Consider the following 24,331-nt stretch of genomic DNA (forward strand, 5'->3'; position numbering starts at 1 on the left):
ATCTGAATTACAAATGCTAGTTTCTAGCATAATCATAATCAGAAAACTATGAGTCCAAGCAACCTAACTTATTTATGTTTTTGTCATGAAAGTTTGCTACTGAATCAGTATTTTGTAAACTACAATTAATAAAAAAAAAACCAAGTCAGGTTCATGAATTTTTTTTTTTTTAGTCTTTGTAGCATTTGTAAAGATTGCAGATCACATAGAGTGATGGTTGTGCCACTGTATAAAGCACTGGTCAGACCACACTTGGACTACTGTGCACAGATTTGGTCATCCAGTTTTCACAATGATGTGGAAACATTGGAGAAGGTCTAGAAACAAGTGATTAAGGCAATATCACTCTGGAATGTTGATTATGGTGAGAGGTTAAAGGAATGTAAATACAGAGTTTGGTGGGTAGAAGATGAGAAGGGGAAGAATCAGAGGACATTCCTGGAAGTTGTTTAGTGTGGTGAAGATGAGTGTGAGGATTAGATCTTTTATATGGAAAATTGTGAGTGAATGGAACATATTACTAGAATGTGTTGTAAATGCAGGGAGCGTTAAGGATTTTAAGGTTCAATGTGATATACCGTGGATTCTGGTTAATTGGGCCATATCAGGAATAGAATAATTTGGTCCATTTAAGCAGGTACCCCAATTACCCAAAGCTGCACATAAAGAGTTTAAAAGGCATATGTACATAAAACAAAATATAAGTTTATAAAATTTTTTTGTTTACCAAGCAGCAGATTACTGATAATTTCATTTATATATGTATTAAATACACATGCAGTACTTAACAGTTAATGGCCTTCTAGGAATTGATCTAGTGTAGCCTGTGGTTATTTTTTTTGACTGACTGCAATTAAATAAAATCAGCACAAGTATTCTGCTATTATTGGCTTCCTGAATGAAATATAGTCATAATCTAGAAATAAATTTTTTAGCATCATGGATAGTCACGCTCATGAGTGTCATCCTCATCACTTTATTGTTCTTCTGATTTTTGCTGCAATTATAGTATTGAGGATTAACTTTCATCTGAACTCTTAAGCACCAATAAAAATTTGCTTGTTTTCCATTGTAATTTTATGTCTCAACTCATAAGCCAATTCTTAAAAAATTCAGACATCATCCATGCATGCTTGTTGGCATAGTGCTGAACTGGAAAACTCTCCATTCTAATCCCTTTAAAGCATAGAAGCCTGGCCCTTTTCCAATAACTAATAGCTTTCATTTACTAGTTCCTTTCTGACATGTTCGCCGCTAGAGGGCCAGGGGAACGGTCGTGTTTTCAGGGAGCTCCCGAAAGCTAAGTACAATTTTGAATGGAAATTAGAATATATGTTAAAAATCATAACGTAATATTGTCTAAATTTGGTAGCTTGTTGTGTCTGTGTGATTTTGGTGTAAATTCCGTAAATTAATTTAGTCTTTAACGATACGTTTCATATATTTGAATATGGCGCCAATGCGACGTAAGATAATGGCGTCCAAAAATACGACGCCATTGTTCAAAAACTATAACGTGAGAGAATTTGTCCAATGTGATGTGTGTGGAATGTATGCATTCCCGAATGAGGCTGGAGTATGGATTGAAAGTGATAGTGGTGGGAGAATGTGTAGAAAGTGTATGCAAAGTGAGGAGTCGAAGTATGTGTCAGGTTGTGAGACAGTTATGGTTGAAGAAAGCCAGAATGCGAGTGAAAATAGTGGCTCGATAGGGAATTGCGGTGTACAAGATGGCAATGTGAGCAGTGATCTAAGAAAGAGTGAGAGCAATTATACAGAAAGAGAAAATGGTTTGAATGATAAAAAAAATGAGGAATTATTTGTAGGAAGTGAGATCGCTAGGCTGCACGCAGTGATACAAGATGCTCAGCGGCAATTAGAGCACCTGCAAAACTCTTTCCTGAGTGATTCGGCTAACGTAAATAAACAGCGTGGGCGAGTTTCCGAAATGAAGGAGAGAGTGTTGTATGGTGACTCGTTATTAAGAGGAGTAATAGACGGGAGTGTAACTAAATCGTACTTACCGGGTGCGAAATTTAAGGATGTAAGTGAGAGCATTAGAGTGCAAAAACAGAGGGTGAAAGAAATAACAATTGTGGCTGGTACGAATGAATTGAAAGGTGATAAATTTTTTATGAGAGAGGACTTGAAAGTATTGTTAAAGGTAGCGAAAGAAAAGAGTGACAGAGTTAGAATGGTGAGTCTGTTACCGCGGTATGACAGAGAGGAGTTTAGAAGGAGGGCCATAATCGCAAATGATATTATGCACAGGTTATGCGGACGGTGTGGTGTGGAATTTGTGGACGTGTGGAATGAGTTTGATGGGCGAAAGGACTTATACAAGATGGATGGCCTGCATTTGAATGGACTTGGTGTGCGGAGACTGGAAAAAGTGTTGCTGAATGAAGTGAAAATGGATGTGCAGAACCAGGGAAACTAGAACTACCAAGGAGGGGGGGAAGTGGATATCCAAACATCAGTGAGACAGTTGAGTGTAAAAATGTATATAATGTACCTGAGCCAGCAATAAGGACAAAAAATGGGAATGGGATATTTAGAATAATGCATCAAGATAGGGGTGGGACAAAGGGAACACTGCAATTCATGTATACTAATGCCAGGAGTATTAGGAACAAGAAGGAAGAATTTTTGGCCTTGATTGGCTCTTCCTGGCCACAGGTTATTGGCATTAGTGAAACATGGCTGACGGAAGATGATATAGTTAGTGGGATAGAATGTGTAGGTTATAGTATGTTTAGGAGGGACAGAGAGAATAAAATTGGGGGAGGGGTGTTATTGATGATAGCTGATGAACTGCAGCCAAGGAAAATTGAAGTATTGCAGGATAGTGAAAGGAGCTCATTTGAGGCTGTTTGGTGTGAGATTGATACTGGCAGAATAAAATATACAGTTGGGTGCTGCTATAGACCAGGTGATGGAATAGATGGTGGAAATGGTATGCATAAACAAATTGATGAAATGAGTGGAAGGAGGGTAATTATTATGGGGGATTTCAACTATAGTAACATTGATTGGAAGGAGGAGAGGACACATGTGAGGAAGGAAATGGATTTTATTCAATTATTAAGGGATAACTATCTGAAACAGCATGTAATTGAAAATACTAGGGGTGTGAGAGTGCTTGACCTGGTAATAGTATCTGAGAATTTGACTGTAATGAATATGACCATGTTGCCACCTATTGGTGAGAGTGATCATAAGGTCTTGACCTGGGAGGTGGCTAAAGGTGTGAAATTTGTGATTAAGACAGGATATATGTGGAATTACCGTGCTGGCAAGTATGACAAGCTTAGGAGATTGCTTGGATCAGTGCCATGGCATGTACAACTGCAAGGGCTGGACGTCGATAGAGCATGGGAAGTGATCAAAGAGCATTTACAGGAGGTTATGGCTGATTGTATACCTAAGGTCCGAATAGTGAAACAAGGAGGGGTTAAATGGATGAATAACACCATTAAGCTTGAGCTGCAAAAAAAGAAACAACTGGAGGGAATTTAAAGAAAGGGGTGACCTGCAGGCACACGAACGGTATAAAGTACAGGCCAGAAGGGTAACGAGTGTGGTAAAAACAGCAAAAGCCGATTATGAAAGGAAACTAGCTATGTAAGCAAAAGAGAATCCCAAACAGTTCTTTCAATATGCTGCAAGCAAGAAAAAAACTGTACATGGCAAAATGATTTTAAGGAATGACAATGGTAAAGAGTTCACTGAACCAGTCGATATAGTGGAGTTACTGAGCGCGCACTTTGCAAAAGTATATCATCCAGGTGGTGACGTTGAAAAAATGAAGGAACCATTAGTTTATATGGGAATTGTGATGAATGAAGTGGAGGTGAATAGTCTATTACAGAACCTTAATGTGAATACATCTGTGGGATTGGATGGTATACCGGCACGGGTCTTGCATGAAGCGGCTAATGAATTATCAGTGCCCTTGACCATGTTGTTTAATCTGAGTCTCAGGTCTGGCTTAGTCCCGAAGTCGTGGAAAGAGGGGAAAATAGTTTCACTGCATAAAGGAGGATCCAAGACTATGGTTGCAAATTACCGCCCGATCAGCATATCAGGAGTCGTTGTCAAGGTCTTGGAGAAAGTAGTCAAGGGAAAAATACAGGAATGGATTGATGAAAATGAGATACTGTATAGAGGACAGCATGGCTTTGTGAAGGGTAGATCATGCCTCAGTAACTTGCTCAAGTTTTATAACAAGGTGACGGCTGAACTGGATAAGGGAAATGGGTTTACAGTGATACTACTGGACCTGGCAAAGGCGTTTGACAGGATACCACATGGAATTCTAATCCGTAAACTACAACATATGGGAATGGATATAGGGTTGGTGAGATGGATAGCTGGGTGTTGATGGACAGATATCAAGGAGTAGTTTATTCAGGAGTAGAGTCCAAAAAACGGCCTGTGACTAGTGGTGTGCCACAGGGTTCTGTTCTTGGACCACTGCTGTTTAATCTGTTCATTAACGATATAGGGAAGGGTCTAAGTGGGACAGTTCATTTGTTCGCTGATGATGCAAAGTTGGGTAGGGCAATAGTGAATGCAGAAGATGTCAAAGTCTTGCAAGATGACTTAGATAGATTGGAGTTCTGGACTAAGGAGAATGGATGTCAATTTAATGTGACAAAATGTAAGGTTATGCATTTCGGAGTGAAAAGATTAGCAGCAGTATACCACATTGGTGGAACTGTACTCCAAGAGATTGATGAGGCCAGGGACTTGGGAGTGTTGGTGGATAGGGAGATGAAGTTTAGGGGGCACATTGCGAAAGTACCTAAATCAGCTCATCAACTCACTTGGTTGTTGAAAAATACCTTGACGAGCAGAGAAAAACAAGTTATTGTACCTCTGTACCGAGCCCTGATAAGACCTCATCTCGACTACTGTGCCCAGATTTGGTCACCTCGGTTCCTTCTTGATGGGGAGGAGGTTGAGAGGATCCAGAGGCGAGTGACTAAGATGATAGCAGGTCTATGGAATGAACCATATGAGAACAGGTTGAAGATTTGTGGGTTGCAGAAACTAGTTGATAGGCGGAAAAGGGGAGATATGATTGAGACATTCAAATTGCTAAAAGGATTCTATAGGATTAATTCAGATGATATTTTTGAGATCAGGACTGGTGGTGGGAGAACTAGGGGACACTCATGGAAGCTGGGCAAGAGCGTGGTTAGCAGGGGTGTTAGAGCTGGGTTCTTTACTTTTAGAGTGGTAAATGAGTGGAATAAGCTGCCAGAGTCTGTTGTGGGTGCTAAGACAGTGAGCGAGTTCAAGGCAAGGTATGATAGATACTGTGAGAATGTTGAACAGCTGTGTGAACATGATGTTTAGGGCCTCCCTCGATGAGTCTAAGGACTCCTGGAGTAGCCCGTGGTAGTAATAATAATAATATTTAAATATTTAAACAGCATAACACTGTTATATGATCTATTGCTTTCAGTGACCCAAAGTGCGATGTATTTATAACAAAAGGACCATTCGATGCCGTAAGATAAAATAGTTGGTTCACCAGCAATAAATTTTTGAAGCAAGATTACATAAATTTTCTCACCTTTCATTCAATGGAGGTTACTGGCATGCTTAAATGGCATTTTGTCCCAAATAAATGAAGCAAATTCTTGTTATATATTCTCATTTTGTTTTTGTCCTTCTAGACTTATCCCAATAAAACAGCTGTCCCAATTAACTGGAATCTACTGTACATGTTGGTAAGTGAAACCCTCCCACTGTGAATCTCCTGACTCCATGGAGGCTTTGTGATGATGATAATAATAATAATTATCTTTTATTTCTAAATTGCTGAGATTTGCCATTTCTAATCAATTCAAGTTTTAATTATTACGGTCATATATCATAAGACAGTAGTAATTATTTATACAAAACTTATAAACCATAATGCAAAGTAGATTTTCCTTATAGGGATGACTTTACCTTGTTGAGAGTCTTTTCTTGAGATTTCTAAGAGATTATTCACAGACTGGGTGCAAAATGCTCCTGCAGATTTTATATTTAAATACTGCTGATCATGCAATGTTTCTGAAGACAGCCACATGACAATCTCATTCCATTGAACAGTATTTCTAGAAATACTTTCAGTATGCTTAAACAGTATGAATAAATTGGACAAGTCTTCATATGTAAAGAGCTTCTAAGGAAAGGGAAAAATATTGAGTATGCATCTTGGTCTGATCAATAAATAAAGGAATTCTTATAGCAAAGCAAGTTAGCTTTGGTATAAGAAATGAAATAAACTTAACTATGAAATACATTCCCTTGAAAGAAGTCACATAAATATCCATCTTCCTTCCACTTATAATTTTCTGATAACGTATTTCATAATTAACTGAAAATATTTATCAAACTTATAAAAATTATGGCTTATTGAGATCTCATGAAATTATTTTTCTATGATAGATAACACAGTTATAACACCCTCACTTCCTATAGCAATGCTATCAATGCAAACAATGTCATTATTGAAACAAAACAATACTATAGCATCCTTATTAAAACACTTAAGGAATAGAACAACGCAGTTAAGGATATAAATTAAATTATACTTTAATAAATATTTTCCGATATTTCGGCAATGTCACATTGCCATCTTCTAAAGGAACTTACAAAAAAAAGCACGTGCACGTAGGCACTACAAACACAGTAACTGGGAATGAAGAGATGAAGCTATTGTTCTCCTAAAAGTCCTGATGGTGCCCTCTAGCGGGCTAAGTAGGTGTTCTTGCCCGTTGGGCTGAAGGTCTGATGATGTAAGCCTCCCAAATTTGGGGCAGTCGCATACAACCAAATTTGTTGAGGTTTGGAGAATTTCTTAGGGCTGAGGCTGATTCCATAAATAGTCTTTCGTATTTGTATTTGCTACGGTGTATTACTGTAGCTTTCTTCCACCGTATTCTGTGGTGTGTATCCAGAGCATGGTCCGCAAGACCAGAATGGCTGTACTTGTGAAACCGGATGTAGTCCTTGTGTTCAGAAATCCTTGCTCACCATAGCAAACACCATAATAACACACTTGCTCATCACTATAATAAACTATTGGAAAGTTCCATCCAAATCTTACAGACATAATGAATATGTCTGCAGAATGATCATTGACCATCAAAATTATGCTATAGCAATTGTAGTAATGAAAAAGAGTCTGTTAGTCCCCCCCCCCAGCAAATTGAAATTCCACACAGAATTAAAACTATCTCTTATTGGTCTATAATAATATTTCATCATTTTCTCTGACACAGCTTCACATTTGAATCTTAAAAAAATATATATATATATTTAAATACTGCCTCATGTGATTCAATCCTCATTTCCAAATGTTAATTTTCTGCAATATTTAAAACAAGTATTAATTGTTATTTTGCTAATCCTTCAAGAATCGCTAAAGATACCAAGCTATTTTAAACCTGATTTTAATCCATTTCCCAAGTAAGCAAACAGACAAGTAAGTCAAGTTTGCACCTGCAAGTAGTGCAAGTCTTAGGCAACTTGTGGTAAAGGTGGAATAAGCTCTGATCACTATTCTTAATATTTACCCTTAATGCAAAGCACATCTCCTTGAGGAGATGTAAGATGCTATGCATTAAAGGCAAAGGGCCACTACCCAGATCAGTTTCGACCTTTATTGAGGTCTCATCAGTGGGAGCCAGGCTTAGAAATACCAAGGTTGAGTAATACAGAGCTTATAAGTATTTCACCAAAACAAGTTACCATAAGGTACTTTGACCTTGTTAAATAAAAATCTCAGGATGAGAGATAGATGTAGAAAGCTTTTTACCTTGAGTATAATATATGTTAAAGATACCAAGCTATTTTAAACCTGGTTTTAATCCATTTCCCAAGTAAGCAAACAGACAAGTAAGTTTGCACCTGCAAGTAGTGCAAGTCTGGGTGACCCACAAAGTAGTGCAAGTCATGCCACGAATTGCCTAAGACCTGCACTACTTTGCAGGTCACCCAGACTTGCACTACTTGCAGGTGCAAACTTGACTTACTTGTCTGTTTGCTTACTTGGGAAATGGATTAAAACCAGGTTTAAAATAGCTTGGTATCTTTAACATATATTATACTCAAGGTAAAAAAATTTCTATGCCTTCAAGAATCTTCATGCTTTTCAGCTAACCAAATGTCTAACATTCACATAAGGATAATAATAACTACCTGAGATGATAAATGTATTGTACATGGAGAACAATATATGAACCCTAATAGTCATTTTAGAAATAAGATGATATAACTAAAAAAATTTAATTGTTATTACCCTATATTTTGCAAGTCAAACTGACATCATCAGAGGACCTCATACAAGATATGTGTGAAGGTACTTGAGTAAGAGAAACTGATATGAAAAAACAAGGACGTCCTAAATTGCACCACCCCCCCTAGTGGGTTTGTCTGGACATAAGTGGAACCTGGACTGATGGACTAAGACTTTATGCATCCAAACTTATCCAGGTTAGGCGAGTTTAGGGCCAAAGCATATTCAAGAAAGACTCTTTTATACATTTGTTGCTTTGTGAAATAAGATAGCCTTCTTCATGGATATACTGTGGATGGGCATGCAAGGAATGATCTGCAAATTCTGAGCAGCCATAGTGGTAGTAACAGACAGATGCAGATTTTGTGTTCAGAGATTCTGAAGTTGGCTTGCCCTATCTGTTTGCCATAGTAGGAAAGCTAATGGCTACAATGCACTTGGTAGATATCTGGTAAATCTAAAGAATAAATCTAGTCTTTACAAGAGCAGATAAGGCATGCCAATTTTTTATGCAGTCTGAAGATGGTAACTAGATTGCATTTTTTCAGTATTTTTGTTAACTTCCTCTGACATGCTGCAAATATATAAAATGGTGATAGTTTTAATATAGGCTATGTTGAAAGTAAGGGAGTGTTTGGGTATAATGTCAATATCTTTTTTGTCTGATGGCAACATTAGTCATTGCCAAAGAAGGTATTATGTATGTGATTGAGTTTAGGGGTGTAAGCATTTTCATCAGAGTAATAAATTTTGCTCTGTGAATTAAAGCTTTTATGATACCATACTGCTTTAGAGTGGTGTGGTGGTTGTGCAACTGTTGGTGGATATATCTGCCTATTAGTGTGTGTGTGTGGGGGGGGAAGTTCTGTTAACAACCAGGAATCCAGCTGGTTGGCATGTAATCAAGGTAGAAAGGGTAGACTGTTGCTTTCTTTTTCTAAAGTGAACCAGACATTGGCTGTACATATGTGTTAAAGAGGTGTTCTGTGTGTGTGTCTTGATCATATGGTCTAATACAGAACACATGGCTCATGAAGCATAGCCAAACAGTAGGTTTGTGTAGGACAAAGTTTAGGGCTTTCTCTTCAAATGCCTCCATAAAATAGTTGACTGGTGTGGAAGGGAAAAAAAGAGGAAAGCAAAGCTGTAGCCTCTATTTGTTTGTAGAATTTTGTTGTCAAATGAAATTTAGCACATTTAACAGTTGGCTTGGTTGGCCGAGTGATTAGCGTATCTGCTCTCCAGCCAAAAGGCTGGGGGTTCGAATCCTGCTGTGGGCATGGATGTTTGTGATTGTCTGTGAAAATACTAGTGGTGGTGGGCAGTAGATGGCATTGGTGTAGATGATGCAATTCACTATTACGTTGGTGGATTGAGTGGTGGAGACAGAGAGTTGTAGAGGTGTCCTCCCTCGATGAGTCTCTGGACTCTTTGGAGGTGTCATGTAGTAATAATAATAATAATTTTTAACTCATCTGCCAAAACTACAGAAAACCCACTCCTACACATAGGCAATACATCTGTCACTCTCCCTCTCCCAACAGCATGGCACCATAAAGATTTTGGTTAATTTAATTTGGATCCATATTTCATCAGCAACACATATCTTGGAAAGATTACCATCCTCAACATTACTGATTCAAAAGATAGTTATATATGTTCAAGTTGCAAAAATGGTAACTCATCTCACATAAACTTCATGAAAGTAGTTTGGTGTGGATGACTTAACAGGCCAAATGATGAAAAATGTATTTAAAATTTTTCATCAGATATTTGCCTGTGTGCCTTGACCGGTTGGTTATGTACAGAGGATGCTGGTCCTGAGACAATCTTTAGGATCATCCTCTAATCAGTGTAATGAGCCTGAGGAAATTAAGACAGGAAGGTACCTAGGTAACTTTTCTCAAGTTCTCCCTTTCTTATTTATAAGATTTTGAATATTCTAGCTCCTAATTCAGATCCTATCTAGAAACCTTCTGTATAAGACAAATGATAATAGTGAGTAATGTGACTTCTTTGTGACCCAAAGACACAAAGTCATACTGTTCATTCCCCCACCACTCAAAAGTACCGAATATTAAAGCTACTCCTCCTTTTCCGTATTCCTTGCTGTTTGAATAAATTAATCTTATCAACTAGTATTCAGAAGAATCCACTCTCCCCCCCCCCCACTTTTTTTGGTCTTCTCTGCTGTTCTCCCTCCAGTGACAATGAAAACAGATAATGGTTAACGGTTTCAGCCAGCATGAATTCTAATTACATTATGCTATTATGACTATTGAGGTTTCAGCTAATACAAATACAATTTAGTCAGCAGTGTCCAAAACTATTGGTCTATCTTCATTCTGTTCTTCAGTAACTGAGTGCTGAATGACTACTGCTGCCAGCCTGGCATATCCACTCTCCAACCAACAGAGTGCAACTTCAATCATGGCATGAGCATGGATATTTGTGAATGTCATTAAAGTGAGAAATTTTGATTGAGTGAGGTTTCATTATCAAACATAAGACCACTACAGTTCCTGTGAACTAATGGCCTGAAGTGACTTGGAAAAGTTCCATTTGTGGTTTCTAGAGCAGGTTTTTTGATTAATTAACCTTTAGCCCAACCATGGCATAAATACTTATTGTACTATAGATTAAGAGCATTTCATAGGTGGTTTCACATAAAGATCCCTTACTAGAGTGAGGAGCAGGCAAAATCCCTTTGGGGATTTCATATTGCAGAATATATGCAAGTCTCATCCTAGTGAAGTACGAGGGTGGTCTGAAAAGTTCTAAGCCTAACAATGAAAAAACGAATTTATAATTTTAAAATTAGTTTTATTTTTCAACATAATCTCCCTTAAGACCAATAGATTTATTCCAGCGATGCTCCAGCACCATTATCCCATCCCTGTAGTGGTTCTCAGTAAGATCTGCAAAATACCCCTCTAGACCTGTAATCACTTCTTAATTCAAAGAAAAATGCTGACCAGTGAGGAAGAGTCAGAGGGAGCCAAATCTGGAGAATAGGGTGAATGTTCCAACAATTCATAGTGCAGATCCCTTAATTTTCCCATTGCCAAAACACCTTTGTGGGTAGGTGCATCGTCCGATGAAGGAATTTTTTTTTCTTTAGCAAATCGGATCTTTTCTCACGAATTTTTCGTCAAGTCTGGGGAATAACATTCCCCAGTTATTGTTTTATCCTTTGCAAGATATTTAATAAACAAAATGCCTTTAGCTTCCCAAAATACTGATGCCATGACCTTTCCTGCTGATGGAACTGACTTTGTCTTCTTTTGCGCTGAACAACCGGCTTCTGTTCACTGTTTTGACTGAAGTTTGGATTCTGGTGTGTAATGGTGAATCCAAGTCTCATCCATAGTAATAAATCGATGCACAAAATCAGTTTTATTCTTGTTAAAACTCTCCAAGCACTGTTCAGAGATTTTCATGCGAGAGCATTTTTGATCTGCTGTGAGCAAGTGCAACACCCATCTTGAGCAAAGCGTTCTCATTTGCAATTCTTCATTCAAAATATATCCTACACATTCTTTTGAAAAGTCTATAGTCTCAGCAATTTCATGCACTTTGACTTGCCGGTCATCCAATACCATATAGTGCACTTGATTAATGATTTCTGGTGTTGTTACACTTTTTGGATGTCCTTCACATGGATCATATTCAAGGCGGGTACGGCCACGTTTAAACTAGGTACCCCATTTCTTAATTGTCAAAAACGAAGGAGAAGAATGCCCATAAACTTTTATGAACTTCGAATGAATTTCTTTTGCTGTTAAACCTTCTTTAACAAAGAATTTTATAACCACGTGATACTCAATTTTATCCATTTCAAGGGATACAGACAACACTTTTGCTTCAGACAGCTGTATAAAAAAAAACTACTTGATAGAATGACTTGCAATTTCACATGGTGGAATCCTGTTTAATTAATGGTTTCAGCTAGCATGAATTCTAATTACATTATGCTATTATGACTCTTGAGGTTTCAGCTAATACAAATACAATTTAGTCAGCAGTGTCCAAAACTATTGGTCTATCTTCATTCTGTTCTTCTGTAACTAAGTGCTGAATGACTACTGTTGCCAGCCTGGTTGACCGAGTAGTTAGCATATCCACTCTCCAACCAACAGAGCACAACTTCAATCATGGCATGAGCATGGATATTTGTGAATGTCCATGCGAAAGTTCTCGGCTTCTATGGTTGAGGCCAAGAACTTTTCAGACTACCCTCATATTTAGCTTTATCCAAACAGAATTCAAAAATTTCTTCTTACATGTCTGTTTTCCAAAAAATTAATTATACATCCTTAATAATATGATTTATCATAGGAAAAGATGTATAACATATATAGATGAAGCAAGCTAACAATTCTGAATTTTTTAAACAATTAATGAAATATCAGTAATTTACAAAAACTGCTGCTACAGTGTAATAACGTCATTGTCATTATAGTCAGAAATTTGCAAAAATGAAAATAAATCAAATACAGATTTCACTTCAAGAAAAAAAAATCAGAATTTAGGTTCTACAGCTCTACAGTATCCAACCTAAATCCAGATTTGTTTCTGTTTGTATAAAATATGATAAAACTAATATATTAAAACACAACAATAAAAACAAACCATATCTATAAAGTGTAGTACTGCCTTTAAAAAATAGCACTGGATTGCACCTCTCAAAAGTGGCTCTTGAGTTCTCGAAGAATGTAACAGGAGTTCCCTAATGAAGGGGAAAGAAATAAGTCTTTCTTTATAGACTAACAATATTATTTCATAAATGCTACAAAACGTTTGAAAGTAAAACAGCTAAAGTGTTTTGTGATAAATACAAGGAAGAAAAAAAAAGAGACAGACCAACTGAAAAGCCAATTTTTTGACTAGTGGGTTAATTAATTCTCTGTATTAGATTTAATGCTTTGGATTTGGTAGAATTAATTAGAATTTATTAATAAACTTTCAACTAATATTTCTATGGAATCACAGTTTTCGAATCAAAAAACTGTTATGTTAATTGTTTGTCTTATCCTATTGTAGTATTAAATACTACAGAAATATTAGTTGTGTAAGTTTATTAATAAACTTGATTAATTTTAAATCTCCAATCCATCAAATTTAATATAGTGTTTTTCAACGACACATAAGCTTAAAGATTAGAATCTGTTCTCACAGATACTGCAATTAATGATTTATCATCTACCAGATATTTGCAGCCCATTTTAGTTACCTTTCACTTATCACAAACACAGTTAGCAAACAAAAATTAACTACTCACTATGAGAAACTACTGAAAAGTCACACGAGACTCATTCACATTCTAAAGGAAATACACTATATCAAATTATATCTAATAAAAAATATATGGATGCCTGCTCATCCCAACTCTAATAGAAATGGCTTTAATATGGAGTTGGATCACTTGGACCACCCTTTGCTGCTATAACAGTTCAATCGTCTGGCTAAACTTTCCACCAGATTTTGGTACACTGCTACAGTAATTTCCTTCCATTCTTCCAGAAGAGTATTAGTGAGGTTAGTCAATGATATTGGGATGATTAAGTTTTGCTCACAACTAACATTCCAATTCATCCCACAGGTGTTGGACAGAGGTGGAGATCAGGGCTCTTTGCAAGTCAGTCAAATTCTTCAACACCAATCTCATCAAACCATTTTTTCACAGATCCTCATTTTGTGGATGGGGCATTGTCGTGTTGATAGAGGAAAGGGACTTCATCAAGCTGTTGTCATAAAGTTAGAAGCAGAGAATTGTTTAGAATGTTATTGTAAGATGCAGCATTAAGATTCCCCATCACTGGAACTAAGATAGGGAATGCAACTGGAACTGTGAAAATCAGCCACAAATCATGATGCCACTACCACCAAATTTCACAGTTGGCACATCCCATTTGGACAGGTAGCATTCTCCTGGCATCTGCCAAACCCAGACTTGTTGTTGGAATGCCAGATGGTGAAGGGTGATTCATCACTGCAAGGAACGCATTTCCAGAACCCAATGGTGGCAAGGTTTACAGGCCCATATAGAATGCTGAAGAGACTCTCCCCAGTAGTTTATAAGATTGTAGATATTAAGCACCCTGATAGGATAATAGTGGCCCATTCAAACAGATTGAAGAAATATTATCTTAGCAAATGGACTACTATTATTCCTGGGGAAAATTTATAACAGTTTCATAGAGGAAGGTCTTTTACCTAAATCTAGAAAATCCAAGTTTATTCCTGATAAAAAACATAAAAAGAATGGTAATGTTAACTGCAGTTCAAAGTATAATAATGAGCATCATGGTAAAAGAAATCATAGTTTCAATTTATAAAGCTTTGAGAGGGATTACAATAAAGATTATGATTTAGACACTTTTTATCAAAGGGTTCAAAATATAATTGATGAGTTGAGAAGCATTAATAAGGGGCAGGTGATTTCTACAGAAAATCCTTCTGCAGACAATGTTACCCAGGAGTTCTGAGGAGGATATACAATTAGAGGGTAGTCCCGATGGTGAGCAGATTGTAAATCAGGATTAAGAGGATAACTAGTAGTATGCTATCATCAGGATCAGTTGAGTCTAATTGTTATTATGAAACATCTGGAATGAAATATTTTCTCAGGTCCAATACAGATAAAAGAAAAAAAGACTTGTAGTTTTGTCCTTTGTAATAGTTTTTACTATTATTGTACCCCTTGTCATTTTTCTAAGGGTGGGTCTATGTAGGATATCTGCTATTTAGCGATATCAGATTATCTTACATTATTTTTTTAGCAGTGGCCAATTTTGAATAAGTAAATAAAAAGGAAAGGATAACTTGGTTTTATTATTTATCATGTATGTAAACATTTCCTAAATGTATAGCAAAAAAAAAAAAAAAAAAAAAAAAATGCATTATTCCTTGGAATTAAAAACGTTTATATAAGAAATCTTTGTATACTTACAGCCTGTTTAAAACTATTTGATTGCAATATTTATTTGCAAAAAGAACTCGCCTCTAATTTAGTTTTTTTTTATTATTTCTGTAACATAAACTTAAGAGAAGAAAATGAACTTTCCAACAATGCTATCACACCAATGAAGAACTGCAGTCTTGTTTATAACAAGCAACTTTCATCTGACTGCTATGCTGGTTATTGCATTAGGTAGTAATGCATTTGTGCAAAGATTGTACTTCCAAAGAGGAAGTTGAATTAGTGAGTGAGAGAGAATAATAGAACAGCTGTGGCATGGATTAAATGAGAGATAACGTCCTAAAAAGTTGGGAGTTTTATGGGGGGGAAATGAAATTTAAAGGAATTCTTAAGCCAAAAAGGTGGAAAAGAGCCTTACGAGAGGAAACACCAAAATTAACGGGCGAATTTATTTTATATAAAAGCCAAGTTGCAGGATAGATAAGTGATATATAGTTTCTCCCAAAACAATGAACAGTTCTTTTTAATAGCATGCAGTAAACATATTTAGTTAAGCACAGTAAACCCGAAAGATATGAATTCTTTTTGTGTTTAAGGATAAGGAAGAAGTTTCCAAAAAGAAAAGGGGAGCTTTAAAATTATTTTTATATTTCGATATATAAAGTTTGTGTATTCTCATCAAATCCTGTGATCTTGAAAAGAAGTTCTTGTGTGATATTTATGTTCTTTAACTGTGTTAAGTTTGTAGGCCTTTTTTTCTCTTTGGGAGATAAGCCTATTTATAATGCAAATTTGTATACAGTGCTTGTAAAAGAAATTTTACACACATTTTACACACACACACTATTAAGTCATAAATCTACATTAATATTAATTATTTGTAAGCAAAGATATTATTTTTGAATTTTGTCTCTCATTCAATCTCTTAACTTATTATAATAATAATAATATCCCCTATCCAAATCTGTGATATCAACTACTACTACTATTAACAATGTGATAATAGTTAATATTAACTATTAACTACTGTGATATTAACCAACTCTGGTATATAATGCCAACCAGGGAAAAGACAGAGATAAACAATGTCCTCTGGTTGGAAAGATCTGGAATTGAATCCTATCTAGAATGACAAAAAAACTTTATCAAGGCTTTTCAACTTTTCACTGAAGGTGAGTTAGCCAGTCTCATATGGAGATGACAGGGTTTTTTATCCTGCAAAACAGACCAGAAGAACACATGCAATTGACAGTCATAATACACTATACAGATAGGTCTAATCAGAGCATTAATCAAGTTTCAAAGATGCCAAGTAATAGGCAATGTACTTAATACACATGGGAAATGATAAAATGGTATTAATCTAATTAATGTCAGCTCTTACATTTTAGTCTTTAAGTCACTACAATAGCATAAATCCATATAGATCTTGTTCTTCCTCTGGGTCATTTTCCAACCATACTCACATAAAAAAGGCATTTCTTCACCCATTCTCTAAGTCATCATGGCACTGAATGCCAATAATGCAAGTACCTTTCTAATATCTTTTTCTTCAGTAATACTGAGGAAAAAGATATTAGAAAGGAACATTTTCCTCACTAATACTATTAGATTTTATTCCCCCCCCTCAAGTAATACTGTTGGTATCATCTTTAATAAGCATTTTTATTTGTAATTTGAATTTCAGATCCAAAAGGCAAAATCAATACTAGCAGTACTGGTTTGAATATTGTTAATTTGATATTTTGGCTAATTTCTCTCTCTTATTCCAGTTAAATTTATTTAATCAGCTCCCTGGCATATTGCTTATTCAATCTATTTCAATATTTAATTTTCCATTTTCACTGAAACTTGGGCATAAATAAGTGAAAAGTTTTACTTGTTCTATAGATTCCCTACTGAAAAAGCTGTTGATGTTTTTCATGAAATTATGAAATTAAGCAGTTGCATCTTTAAGGATGTGATTGCTTAATTTCATAGTTTGGGCCATTTTATTGCTGACTTTCATTAACTGGTCTTGCACAAAGGTAATAAGGTTCTTCCTCCAAAATAAGCAAACAGGCCATATGCAATTAACCATAATATGTTGGCCTTGTAATATTTGTTGCTTTGGCCATAATTTCAAATCAACAGATGATTTTCATAGCAAATTTTGGACAGCAGTTACTCAATTTAGTTAAAGAGTACTGAAGACTTCTAGCTATATTTCATGGTTTCATTATATCCATTAGGTGATAGAGTTAATTGATTTAATTTTATATTTATAATAGAAGAGAATCAGAAGAAGAAATTATGTGTGTGCTCTGTACCTGAAGCTTTTGATAATACCTGTCTTTTGTGAAGGACGATGATGATGTGAAGCTGCATATATACCTGTCAGTTAAGGATGGTGTCCTGTAAATGGAAAATTCAATATTATCATTAGAGTTCTGAAGAATTTGAGTATCCAGAAAGGAAAGATTGTTGTTAGACCCTTGCTCAATAGTGAACTAAGATGAGGGAGTTAATTTTAGCCAAAAACTGAAGTAGTTCTGTCAGTTCTGAAATAGTTCCTTTCACAGGAGGACCAGATCACAAAGACATAGTCAATAAAAAACAGCCAAATACAAGGTCAAGGAGAAATGGTGTTAAAAATTCAGTGCTTCATAAAGTGATTAGCAAAGCAGGTGACATAGAACTGTCCATCACAGCACCTTTGATTTACTTTATTTTGCCAAGTAAAATATCTAGCATTGAAGATAAACTTATAACTTAATGTCATCAGGGAAATCTCCTTGTAAAAATTGTAGTTTTTTTGGAGTGGTGTGTTTGTAAACAGAGAAACCACATCAAAAGAAAACATCATTTCAGACTCTTTGAAGATGAAGATCTTTAATTTTTTTCTTTCTTTTTGATATAAAAGGTGATTTTGCCAACAAAATTTTACAAAAAAACTCTGTAGATATTTTACCTGGTGTTTATCAAGTTCAATGTGAATGCCTCCACTTGTACTTTGGACAAAGAGGACATTTGGCTGGAAAACAACTACAAGAACACTCATCTTATATCAACAACAATAAACCTGAAAAATCTGGCCTTGCTCAGCATGGAGTGGACATTGACCACAATATCCTCTGAACCAGCACATTTTATGGTGGTTCAGGTTTGAGTGATTATTTAAAGAGAATGCTGAAGCACTTCTACACTACCCAAGCTTAAATTGGAATGACTGTCCATCCACTGCCAAGATTTAAAAGCCTCATTCTCATAAACAGCAAGCATGCTTCTCCCCCCCTCCCCTCCCTTTTTAAATATATAATGCTATGTCATTCAAATATTTTATTTACCTAAATTGTTATTTTATTGTATTTCAAAATTATTTTAAATTTAGTTTTAGCTTTGATTGCAATTTCATTTTACTTTGTAACCACCCATATGGTGGCACTGTAGCATGTCGCTCTGCTCTGTAAATAGGATTAAGTTTAAGTTAAAGATTCTAAGAAATGATATTCTTGGTTTCATCCTTTATCCAAGTGTAAAGTAATTTTGCACTTTACACTTGGATATTGCATGTGAAGTAACTTCACAACTGGGCTACTTGTATATAGAGGCTAATGACTTCACATCAGTTGCCTTCATATCCCATAATGCAAGACACATATCCTTACAGAGACATGTATAATGCTATGCATTATGGGAAAATGCTGCTACCAAGACCAGTTTCAACCTTTATTGAGGTCTCATCAGTAGGAGTCAGAACAGAAGAGATATCAAGGTCGAAGTAATGCAGAAGTCATATTTCTCATAAACAAGTAGTCAAAATAGTCACACACCCTATTACTAAAAAACTGAAAAAAAAAAGCTTGAAGTTCGTCTGGGTAGTGGCCCTTCCTGTAATGCATACATTACACATGTCTGTAAAGATATGTGCCTTGCATTATGAGATACTAAAGCAATTGATGTGAAGTCATTAGCTTCTATATAGAAGCTAATGACTTCACATCATATACAAGTAGCCTGGTTGTGAAGTTACTTCATGTGCAAACTTTGTTTGCTTACACCTGGATAAAGGATGAAACCTAGAATATAATTTCTTGGAATCTTTAACTTATAGTATAACCAAGCGAAAAAAAACTTTCAACAACCAGGATTAACTTTCTTTGTTCTAGCTTCACCTTGTTATTATGCTGATGCACTGATGATGGCTTGTTGCTTTCTGGCTGAAGAATTTGCAATAATAAAAATTATTATTCTTTATTCTTGTGAATAAATATTTTTATTTTCTTTGTTTTGTTTCATTGCTACTTCTTATGATGCTGGTACCAATCTTGAACTGTGGTGATGTTTAGTTGGAGTATGTTCCAGGAGCTGATTTTCTGATGAATACAATAGGTGCCTTGTTTAACTGGGTGACATGCAAGCTGGCATAAAATTCTATCATTTTGTATTATCTTTTTATTTCGGATAATTCAACCTTTAATCAAAAATTTCTGGATAATGTAACTTTCAGTCCATCCCTTTATCAAATGGGATGGGTTGAGGGGCTGGTTGATTTACCTAAATTGTTATTTTATTGTATTTCAAAATTATTTTAAATTTAGTTTTAGCTTTGATTGCAATTTCATTTTACTTTGTAACCATCCATATGGTGGCACTGCAGCATGTCGTGTTTCATTTCTTATCAATCAGAAGTGGATTTCCCTGTCATTTTCTTTAAACCAGTGTGGTTTCTTAGACTGGTAGTCAAGCATTTCAATGTAAGTATCAAAACATGTATGGTAGACTGAAGTGCCAGCTAGTGTTGTTCAACAATCTCAAGATGCTCTGCGGATAATCTGCTTTTGAAAGACTGCTGGCATTTAAGGTTGACTCAGAGCATCAACATTAAATCCCTGTCTAAGTAGTCTACATCAGCCCCCCCCCCCACCTCTTAGCTACAAGCTTGATGGCCATGGTGCAGCACATAAAACAGTGCCATGGCGCTTGTGAAAAGGACTGCAGGAGAATTACATGAGTTTGAGTTCAACACCTTCTTCTAGTCACCCAGAAGAACTACAATATTTTCTCTTGTCTCAAGAGAAAGTAGTTCTTCTATCACAACCCTGGATGTTGATAACTCATAATCCAGGATTGTAATATAGGCACTGATAACTATCCTGCTGATTACCTATCAGCTTCAGGCATAGGTCACAAGATGCCAGTTGATTCCTAGTACTTCAGATAGACAGCTAACAAGTTCATTTTAATAGCACAAATTTGTACTTTTAATGAGTGTGTATGAATATAAACATTATACTGAAGGAAGAATAATAAACATCCATCTGTTTTGTATTATTATAAGTAGGCAAAAAATGTTTTTACAGTTTGAACTTAATGATTTCTAAAGTGATCAATAACTATAAGTTACTGTTTGACATATTTTCAAAAGAGATCTTTTGAAAATATATTAACCTTTTCATTAAGGGATACACTGACCTGATAGTACTGTTTTAAAATGTTCAGTTCTCCTTGGAGGCAAGATAGAAATCCAGAATGCCATAGCAGTTCACTGACATGTGTGCATTGCAATTAAGAAGAAAAGAGCATAATAAATTTATTTTAATCCTTTATCCAAGTGTAAGCAAACAAAGTTTGCACCTGAAAATATCTTCAGGAGTGAAGTAAGGTGGTGTATCCCTTGGCAACTCGTAGCAAAGGTGGACCAAGCTCTCATCACTCCTTGTCTTAGTATCTCCCATAATGCAAAGCACATCTTGTTTGCACCTGAAAATATCTTCAGGAGTGAAGTAAGGTGGTACATCCCTTGGCAACTCGTAGCAAAGGTGGACCAAGCTCTCATCACTCCTTGTCTTAGTATCTCCCATAATGCAAAACACATCTTGCAGACATGTATACTGCCATGCATTAAGGGAAGGGCCCTCTACCCAGACCGGTTTCGACCTTTATTGAGGTCTCGTCAGTGGGAGGCAGACTCAGAGTGGTGATACTAAGGCAAAAGCAATGGAGAGGTCATATTTACCTATATGAGTTGCCAACACCACCTTATTATTAAATTACTCTGGATTTAGAGAAAGATGTTGGAAGTTTATTTTGCACTTGGTTAGACTATAATAAATTTAGTTTAATCCTTTATCCAAGTGTAAGCAAACAAAGTTTGAGCCTGAAAATATCTTCAGGACTGAGGTAAGGTGGTACATCCCTTGGCAACTCATAGCAAAGGTGGACCAAGCTCTCATCACTCCTTGTCTTAGTATCTCCCATAATGCAAAGCACATCTCAAAGTGCAAAATAAACTTCCAACATCTTTCTCTAAATCTAAATTTACTATAGATTTAGAGAAAGATGTTAGAAATAAACTTCCAACATCTTTCTATAAATCTATAGTAATTTAATAATAAGGTGGTACACCTGTTGGCAACTCATATAGGTAAATATAACCTCTCCATTGCTTTTGCCTTAGTATCATCACCACTCTGGGTCTGCCTCCCACTGATGAGACCTCAATAAAGGTTGAAACCGGGCTGGGTAGTGGCCCTTCCCTTAATGCATGGCAGTATACATGTCTGCAAGGAGATGTGCTTTGCATTATGGGAGATACTAAGACAAGGAGTGATGAGAGCTTGGTCCACCTTTGCTACGAGTTGCCAAGGGATGTACCACCTTACCTCAGTCCTGAAGATATTTTCAGGCACAAACTTTGTTTGCTTACACTTGGATAAAGGATTAAACTAAATTTATTATAGTCTAACCAAGTGCAAAATAAACTTCCAACATCTTTCTCTAAATTCAGAGTAATTTAATAATAAGGTGATACACCTGTTGGCAACTTGTATAGGTAAATATGACCTCTCCATTGCTTTTGCCTTAGTATCACCACTCTGGGTCTGCCTCCCACTGATGAGACCTCAATAAAGGTCGAAACCAGTCTGGGTAGTGGCCCTTCCCTTAATGCATGGCAGTATACATGTCTGCAAGGAGATATGCTTTGCATTATGGGAGATACTAAGACAAGGAGTGATGAGAGCTTGGTCCATTGCTATGAGTTGCCAAGGGATGTATCACATAACCTCAGTCCTGAAGATATTTTCAGGCACAAACTTTGTTTGCTTACACTTGGATAAAGAATTAAACTAAATTTATTATAGTCTAACCAAGTGAAAAATAAACTTCCAAGAAAAGAGCAGGGTGGTTAAACTGGATACCAACCATAATGAAAGGGGTTAATAAATATCCATTTGGTTTACATATCTCAATAATCAACCAATGCTTGCACTTTGAAACTTTAAAATTTTCAAAAGTGCTCAAAATCTCACAAAGTTATGAAGTTCATAATCAAAACAATTTTTAACTTGCCTCCTGATTATAAATGTTATGATCTATATAATAATTACTCACATATCAAACATACCTTATTTGCTCTAATGCAGAAACATTCCATGATGAATAACTGGCATTTGTGCAAGTGCATAGCTGACATATAAAAGAGAAACTCCATTCCATGATTTACCATGAATGTTTTGTAAAATATCCCTGAAAAATTGTGCTATATAATAATAAGAAAAAAATAAATTAAACATCAAATGTGAAATAAAACATGGATAAAATGTACAAAACAATAAATCAGTAACCATTAATGATTACACAGTCCAACACAATTTTTGCTGACTTTTATATGAGACTTGTTTTTTACTAATTTGGGTGCGCTGATTTCAAATATCAAACCCATTTTTCTCTATCACGTCAGGTTTTTCCTCTATGGCATTTTCTTTTTGCTAATTTGTAAGTTTTTGATAGTTTTAAGGAGGCAGTACTATTTAGAGGATCAAAAAAATCGATTTTTTAATATTATTTTCTGAAAGTATGTACTTTTAAAAATCTTGTCCTAACTTTTTATCAAGAAAATCGAAAAATTCCTGAAGATATAGCCTATTATTCAAAGCAGTGCGCAGATCTTATTATGTTGGAGGCTTAATGGATTTTTTACAACACTCAAAAAGAATTAAAATAGAATTTAATACTTCCTATATTTCGTCCTAGTCACTAGGACATCTACAGGGATTACAAAGACAATTAATGTAACATGCACACAAAAACTTACAATACTAAGCCCAACCACGTGGGTGACAATAAAGTCCTATCTAGGTGGAGCGCCCTCTAAGGGCAGTAGTAGGTGGCCTGGAATGTAAGGTGGGACCTCTGGTGATGACTGTTTACCAAATCTTCGGAAGCTTAATGCAACCGTATTTGTTAAGATTTGGTTGGTTTCTGAGAGCTGCTGCTGCTTCTAAGAAAAGGTCTACACAAGAAGTGCGCAGATCAGAATCGGAGCGCTCACCGCTCTCACTTGTTAGTAAACGAATAAATGTGTAAGAACCTGCAATGGCCGTAGTGGCGCTTTGAATGCGAGAGAGGCTGATAATTAGATACATAACTACTTAACAATATTCATTAAAAATTACAAGAATATTTATAAAAAAATAACAATTTTACTTACACGAGTTTCAGGGAATAAATTTTTTTGTAGCAATTTTTGCTGTGTGTTCTGTTTTGGCAATCCCTTTGAATACTCCAACAGTAGTCGGCCATCATGCGAGAATCCCATCTTCCTTGGTACCGATCTTAGTTTTTAAGTCTTGATGAAATCTTTCACCTTGTTCATCGCTTACAGCACCTATTCTTGGAAAATCTATCAAGATGACTGTATAGGAAATGAAGCTTTATGCTCATGTTGCAACGTAGGCGGTGGAAATTTTTTTCCACTATATCTTTGTAATTGCACGCTTTTTTGTTTCCAAGAAAATTATTCGCTGGGACTGGGAACAGTAAAGCTGCCACAAATGTAGCAGAAGGAATCTATACTATTGACACAATTTCAAGTAGTAGGCATGATGTATTTTCTTCACTGCTGACTAATATGCCATTAACAAGACAAAAAAAAAACCAGACTTTATTGAAACATTATAAGCACTCATCATACTTTCACGATCGATTAACGATTGACTGATTTCGATCGTTCTTTGTCCACTATGATGCATATAGCATTCATTTGTTTTAGGCAGTTGTCATCGCCTACTTTTCATCACCTAAATGTATTAGGTTGGTTATCGGCCTATCTCGCATTCAAAGCGCCA

General features: G+C 35.9%; 1 protein-coding gene across 1 annotated transcript in view; it reads right to left on the reverse strand.

The window, feature by feature from the left end:
• Positions 1–24,331, reverse strand: part of LOC150097598 (tRNA (guanosine(18)-2'-O)-methyltransferase TARBP1) — a 230,785-nt gene that overhangs the window by 157,762 nt on the left and 48,692 nt on the right. Inside the window, 4 exon segments of the mRNA XM_090406955.1 lie at positions 5,965–6,181; positions 12,932–13,028; positions 22,609–22,631; positions 22,634–22,743. Coding sequence (XP_090263081.1) covers positions 5,965–6,181; positions 12,932–13,028; positions 22,609–22,631; positions 22,634–22,743 — 447 coding nt within the window.

Source organism: Typopeltis vanoorti, chromosome 17 (assembly GCF_054136105.1).
Source record: "Typopeltis vanoorti isolate ZY-2024b chromosome 17, IOZ_Tvanoo_1.0, whole genome shotgun sequence".
Lineage (NCBI taxonomy): Eukaryota > Metazoa > Arthropoda > Arachnida > Uropygi > Thelyphonidae > Typopeltis > Typopeltis vanoorti.